Source organism: Lactuca serriola, chromosome 3 (genome assembly GCF_051521515.1).
Source record: "Lactuca serriola cultivar US96UC23 chromosome 3, Lser_US96UC23_V15, whole genome shotgun sequence".
Lineage (NCBI taxonomy): Eukaryota > Viridiplantae > Streptophyta > Magnoliopsida > Asterales > Asteraceae > Lactuca > Lactuca serriola.
This window is the reverse complement of record NC_136410.1, coordinates 78,238,672-78,246,432: the sequence shown is the minus strand read 5'-3', so window position 1 is coordinate 78,246,432 and position 7,761 is coordinate 78,238,672. Positions and strand designations below refer to the sequence as shown.

The window sequence follows — 7,761 nt, the reverse complement described above, 5'->3', positions numbered from 1 at the left end:
TGTTTTCGTTTTGAGAGTAGTTTAGATGAATGATTTTGTAGTGAGGTGGATTGTAGAGTGAAGAGTGTTTCTTCTAGTGAGGTTGGATTGTAAGTTCTCTTGAAAACCAACCGGTTTTTTAATTAATAAGAGTTGTTGATGTTGTGCAATATTGTGTGTTTGAGTTTCTTATGAGTTTGTATTTCTATTGAGGAAATCTAACAGAGTAAGTAGATGATGTTGATTACGCTTTTTTTTTCAATTATTTTTCTTTTTATTTTTATAGATTGTCATATTTAATTTGATCATCAAAAACATTGATTTAGTTGATTTTTTTTTTCTCAATTATATAAGCATATCTTCAAACTCGATGGGATTTGTGTTTTTAACTGCTAATGAAGAATGAGCAATAACACCTTATATATATATATATATATATATATATATATATATATATATATATATATATATAGAGAGAGAGAGAGAGAGAGAGAGAGAGAGAGAGACAAAATTAACAATTATTGTATGAAAAAGGCGGTTGCATACATTTAAAAATTTGTCATTAGAAAAAGTACTCGGTTAGTAAAAAGGTATACTTTGTTTATGTTAGGTTTCTAATCAGTCCCTCTGGGTGTTAGCAATGTTAAATTATATTTGTATCTTATTTACTCTTTGTAGGGTACGTGGGCCTTATTGTATAACATGTTTAACACGCTAATTCACAATAGGCTTGGGTATTTGCTTACTTTATGAGCACCACAAGTCCATCAATACAAATTTTAACCAAGTTTAAGAGAACTCACATAACCAAGATATTTGGAAGTACCGATAAACAAATAACAAGGATGTAATTAATTTGCAAGTGAGAGGCCAACCAACCTTTATGGAGAAGACAAATAAGGTTTCGGAGGGATTTCTAATGACTCTAATTCCCCTTCTAACATTTCCAACGCCTTCGTGATTGTTGGTCGGTTCAAGGGATTTGTTTGTATGCACCATAAGCCCACAATAATCATTTTTCTTACCATCTCTTTTTCTCCTTCACTCATACTTGTATGTAGTCGAAGTTCTTCATTTAATTCGACTTTTTTGTATATCCAATGAGGAAAGTATATTTCACTTGTATGATCAACTCCAACCTCAACATTTTTCCTCCCTCCAACCATTTCCAAAATCATCATCCCATAACTATAAACATCTGATTTGTGGGATACTTGCCCAAAAATCCTTGAGAATAATTCGGGAGCTATATAGCCAGGTGTTCCTCTCATAAGGGACATGGATATCATGCTTCTTTTCTCGGGGGATAGCTTTGCAAGGCCAAAGTCGGATATCTTAGGAGAAAAATCTTTATCTAAAAGAATATTATGGGGCTTTATGTCGAAATGCAAGATTCGTGTGTTACAACCACTATGCAAGTATTCTAATCCTCGGGCAATCCCAATAGCAATCTCATGTAATTTCTCCCATGCAAGTTGGCTATCACTCAAAAACCCTTGGTTATATATGAACTTCTCAAGTGACCCATTAGGCATGAACTCATAGATCAATGCTCTTTGATGGCCCTGAAAGCAAAATCCCACAAGACTAACGATATTTACATGGGAAGTCCTGCCGACACTTGCAACTTCATTTATGAAATCTTCACCGTTTCCTTTTGATTCGCTTAAGATCTTCACGGCCACTAGACTGCCATTACTTAGCGCTCCTTTATACACCGAACCAAAGCCGCCTTGTCCTAATTTGACTTCGAATGAGTTTGTCATCCTCTTTACTTGCAAATAAGTGTACCTTTTCGCAAGAAATTCATGATTTTCTAAAAAAAATTCCACATTAACATCCTTCTTTGTCTTTATTCGCCATGTGAGTTTCCGTACGAAATGTATGGTTATCACAACCAACAATATTGTCACAAATCCTACACAAAAAGCTGCATCAAACAATGAATGAGAATGACTTTAAATAAGGGATATATACAGTAAAACCTTAATAATTTCATCGATTTGACAAAAAAGTTCTAAATTTTATTTTTTTGATAGTAAAGTCCTAAATACCGGCGGTTTTTGACACTTTTACCCCTTTTTGCCAGTTAGACGGTAATTATGATTTTTTTTGTCAAAAAAATAATGTTTAGAACTTTCTTGTCAAATCGTAAATTAGGACTTTACAGTCAAAAAAATAAAGTTTAGAACTTTCTTGTCAAAATTTTGAAAATATTGGGACTTTAGTGTAGGTATATATATATATATATATATATATATATATATATATTGGTTAGAAATTTAATGATATGATAGTCTTTAAGCATAAGAGTTATTGAACATACCCTAGTCAGCTATATCCTATTGAAATCATTAATCTTTGCTTCTTGATAAATAGTTTTTTTAATCTCAAGAAAACGATATTGAAAAAAAAAATGGAGATAACCAAGAAAGAAAGAAAAAATCAGGGTGTGGGTTGTGTTTGTTTTTTGCAGCCTAAAAATGGAGAACTAAGAAACCATGAAAAATATTGCCCTTCTTACCCCTTCTTCACATTCTCACCGAAGAGCAATTTTATTTTCGTGTTTTCTTAGTTCTTCATTTTAGGACTGAAAAAAACCAACAAAACCCACAACCCTAATTTTTTTTTTTCTTTCTTGATTATCTCCATTTTTTTTTCAATATCGTTTTGTTGAGATTAAAAAATTATTTAGCAAGAAGCAAAGATTAAGGATTTCAATAGAATCTAGCTAACTAGAGCATGTTTCAATAACTCTTATGCTTAAAGACTATCGTATCATTAAATTTCTAACCAAAAAATGGATATATACACTTAAGTCCCAATATTTTCAACAATTTGACAAGAAAGTCCTAAACTTTATTTTTTTGAGAAAAAAAAAATCCTAATTACCGGCTAACCGACAAAAAGTGATAAAAGTGTCAAAAACTGCCGGTAGTTAGTACTTTACTGTCAAAAAAATAAATTTTATGACATTTTCTTGTCAAATCGATGAAAATATTAGAATTTCTTGATATATCCTGACTTTAAATATGTTTATTAAAATTGAAAACATAAATTGAGTAAGCAAAAAGTTGTGTATGATGAATAAATCCATGACTTGCAAAATCTCCTATGTATGAATATATGAAAATCACTATAAAAGTAATAGAATTGATTCATGTAGACATAAATTAGATCATTGAGCGATATGTGTATCAATGCTTCCTATGGTGTCAAGCATTTCTTAAGCGTTACTGATATATATATATATATATATATATATATATATATATATATATATATATATATATATATATATATATATATATATATATATATATATATATATATATATATATATATATATATATATATATATATATATATATATATATATATATATATATATATATATATAGGTTCATTTGAGACCACCTATATTTTGTGAGATCGTGAGACGTATTTTTTTATTTTTTTTAATTTTTTTTTAGTTAATTCAAGTTCTGAAAATAATATTTAGAAAAAGAATTTTTGGATTTTTCCATTTATTTTACATTTTAAAATTATTTTTTAGAATATGTACAGTGTAATATTCTATTAGAATATTTCACGTATTTTTCAAAAAAAAACGGGACTTTTTTTTATTATTTTTATTTTTTTTTAGTTAATCCAAGTTCCGAAATAATATTAAAATTTTTTTTTAGATTCTTTCATTTATTTTGCATTTTAAAATTATTTTTTAGAATATGTACAGTGTAATATTCTATTAGTATATTTCACGTATTTTTCAAAAAAAAAAGGATCTTTTTTTTATTTTTTTTAATTTTGTTTAGTTAATTCAAGATTCAAAAATAATATTTAAAAAAAGAATTTTTAGATTTTTCCATTTATTTTGCATTTTAAAATTATTTTTTTAGAATATATCAGTGTAATATTGTATTACAATATTTCATGTATTTTAAAAAAAAATGAGATTTTTATTTTATTTTATTTTATTTTATTTTTTTTGTTAATTCAAGTTCCGAAAATAATATTTAAATTTTTTTTTTTGAATTTTCCATTTATTTTGCATTTTAGAATTATTTTTAGATTTGGTCTCACGGTCTCACAAAATTAGAATGGTCTCAAATGAACCTGACATATATATATATATATATATATATATATATATATATATATATATATATATATATATATATATATATATATATATATATATATATATATATATATATATATATATATATATATATATATATATATATATATATATATATATGAATGACTCAATCTTCACTCATTCTGAATCCGAAGTAAATGAAAGTAAGAGACGCTACTGTAATTGATTGGGCATTTCGTCATCTGAGTCAAATTGATTTCTGTGGCAAAAACATAGATGGTCAATATCTTTAATTAAGCAGTTATCTCCAAAAAAAATATCGAAGAACTGGGATACTCTTTTCATTGTAGAAGAACTCAAAAAGCATGGTACCCATAAATCATGGTGTCATAACAGAAGTTTCATCGTAATTGACAACAACCATAACAGAAGTCGTCACTTAAACATTGATTGTTATTTTCTTTGTCGCACGTCAAGAGCAGTACTTTTTATTTACTTCCTTTTCCTCCATTGATAATACTGCTGATATATTTACCAAATCCCATCAGCCAGGGTGTTTACTCTTCTTTCCAAACTCATTTTGGTCTCTCCTGTGCCCATCTTGGTTTTGAGGGGGATGTTAGATGATAGTATCTTGTATAATTTCAATCATTAAAGGGTTAGTTATGTAAATTAGCCTTGGTATTAGTAGTTGTATCACTCTTCATTCTATTTAATCAACATTTATTTAATACACGTGAACTCACTTTAATTCCCCCATTCATGGGTTTATCTTCAACTCAATACAAGCCTATTCAATTAATCATTTACACTCGGATTCCAAGAAGAAATAGGACAAAAAAACAACACTAGATTATGAAAATGAGAGGAAAGAGCATGAAGATGAAGGTAGATCGAACTAGAACTAGAGTGAAAAAATGCAACACATTCTGATATAAATTCCTATATGTGTGTGTATTTATATTACCTAGTAATGGTGCATTACATGAAAGAGGCATATTACCTAGGATAGGTGTCAATTTTCTGCGTAGTTGTTCTGTTTCTGCACTAACCAAGCAACCAAAGATAAGTAAGTTATATATAATAAGACAAGGAAAAACAATTTCAGGAATATGCCAGAAGTATCAATACTGGCCAATTAACAGAGGAAGGCGTAATACCCGTTTTGGCTTTGGAGCACAAAAACCGCCCTTTGGGAGCATCACAGTGGCCTTTTTCCTTGTGACACTCATTGCAGGGAGTTGTCAAGTTAAATGAAATAGAGAACGCTGAACTTAGAATAGAAAATATGTTTCTGTTGTCAGGTACTTGACGCCCAAGATCTGGCGATTGCACATTTGCGGGTAGCTGTATTACTTGACATGTAGGTGGGAGACCACTTGGAACTGTTGTGTCGCTGATGGAATGCTTATAGTAGAAATTGTAGTCATTGCATCTGTTGTATGTATTGTAATTTGATTTGTGAAAATAAGCTTTCATTTCTGCAGAATCATTCCGATTTTTTTTGCATTTGTAGAGAGTGATGAAGGGTTGGATTGAAATGGAATAGAGAAGAGGATTTGGAGAAGTGAAATTATCCATAAGCGCCTTACAATCTTTTTTATTCACAAGTCTTTCAAATGTTGTGTTATGGATCAAGACAATAGAATCAAACCCTAACCTGCCACGAATCTCATATGAGTCTCTTCCAAGTTGAATTCTCCCACCATGAAAATTACAGTTCACCTGGATCAACCCGCATTGCCTGTCAGTGGCATTATAGAAAGGGTACTTAAATGGGGCCAAATTTGGACAACTGAAACTTTCTGGGCAGATACTTGTAGAAGTGTTGTGGTTTGTAGCAGAGTGAAGAAAAGGTAGACAAGAGAGAAGAACAAAGGAAAAAAAGAAGAAGAGAGTCATTTTAGTGGGCATTATATCTTCTACCTCGATCTATGTGTTCTCTAGAGGAAGTGTTAGGGACAGTTGGGCTAATGAGGTCTTATATATGTGACTAGTATTTAACAAGCTTCCACATTTAAAAACCTCAATTTACCCCGACGTGTACGCCAAAAGCATAGAAATTCTGTTGCTTTTCTAATTTTCTCCTTCTTGATAAAGAACATCAAGACTTTTGAGTCATGGATTCTTCTACACACCCTTATAACCCCTTTCAAACGCCAAAACATCACATGGAAAGTTTCATGTGGGCCCCATCTTCTGCCCATCAGATACGCCTCAACTCCCCATGATCCAAAGTCATGAATAAGTCATCTTTAACCTTTAGACACCATATTCTTAAATTTCCAATATCACATCATTCTTAAAGATAAATTTAGACATAATAATAGTATGCATATATGATTGATGAGTATGTACTTTTTCACTGATAGAAGTATTTGATCATGAAGTTGACCTTAGGACAAGTCTTAGACCAATAGGTAAAGTTGAATACTCTAAAATATATATTTCATGGTTTAAATCACTTTTATAGCTAGTGCATATACAGTTGTGTTTGGGTGGGTAATCGGAACTTGAAGATGGTGATACTTGGACTTATTAAACTTGTGAAAAGAATAAGAGCATCACACTTGTGATCATCAAGAGATTCAAATTCGTTGATCTTTACATTTTATTATATGGAATTGTATTTCAGTATATATTGCTATCTCCATAACAAATCCGTTCAATTTACTGTGGACTGGTGAAAATGGTATGAAAGTGTTTGGAAACATTTTGACGGGTGATGGAAACAACCACTTGAAGAAACTTAATTATCAAAGTAACTTAAGCTTTTCCATTAAATTTGTTTTTGCAGAATTAAAATATAAATATAATTAGCTATTTGACCATGTTGGAAACCCAGCAGTTGACTTGGAAATTTCTGTGAACACCAAGTCTTTTAAACAAGTGGACTGAAACTTTGACGAATTTTTCCTTTACGGATCAAGAAAAACCATCAATTGATTGATTTACTCCTTGACTCATTGACTTGTTGACTCTCCGTGGTCCTTACTTCATTTAGCAATTAGCCAATTATCTTTCTTGGTCTTCTTTAAAAGACCAAATCAAGAAGACATCAAATTCATACAAAAGTTACAGAGGAAACACCTGTTGAATGTTCAAGAACGAGTGGTATGTAAAATTACTTGCATAATTTATATACTTGAGATACACATAAGCAAAATAATTAAAAAAAAAATAAAGACAGAAAGATGGCCTATTTATTAAATTATTAAAACAAATAATAAACAGTTATATAATAATAACTAAAATAAGAAAACTGGACAAAAAGTGTGATTTCCTAAATTAAAAACTAAAGAGAAACATCTGTTAATGTTCAAGCTATAATTTCCTAAATTACAAACTATAGTGACCAAAACTGTAACTAATATATTTCCTTCTATAATTAAAAACTATAGGGGCCAAACGTCTAATTGCTTAAATTGAAAACTATAAGAACCAAAAATTTAAATTGCTAAATTAAAATCTACGTGGATCAAACCTCAAATTAAGCCAAAACAACAACAATTGTATATAATGTATAATAATATATAAATGTCGATTGAGACAAGTATAAGAACTGCCGGTTTTGTTTTTGGGATTATGTTTTGTGAAATTTGGTTGGGTATCCTTTGGTTTCGCCTTTCTTACTTCATTTTATTAAGTCTTTATAATTTATATGGTTGTCTTGTTAGTTG

At 29.8% G+C, this 7,761-nt stretch overlaps 1 protein-coding gene across 1 annotated transcript; it reads right to left on the bottom strand.

The window, feature by feature from the left end:
* Window positions 1-674: 674 nt before the first annotated feature.
* Window positions 675-6,012, bottom strand: LOC145092708 (LEAF RUST 10 DISEASE-RESISTANCE LOCUS RECEPTOR-LIKE PROTEIN KINASE-like 2.5). Its single transcript, XM_079030684.1, has 3 exons — window positions 5,242-6,012; window positions 5,085-5,123; window positions 675-1,909 (listed from the first exon to the last, which is right to left on the bottom strand). The coding sequence occupies exons 1-3, from the start codon at window positions 5,993-5,995 to the stop codon at window positions 861-863; spliced, it is 1,842 nt and encodes a 613-aa protein (XP_078886810.1). The 5' UTR covers window positions 5,996-6,012; the 3' UTR covers window positions 675-860.
* Between the last annotated feature and the right edge of the window lie 1,749 nt (window positions 6,013-7,761).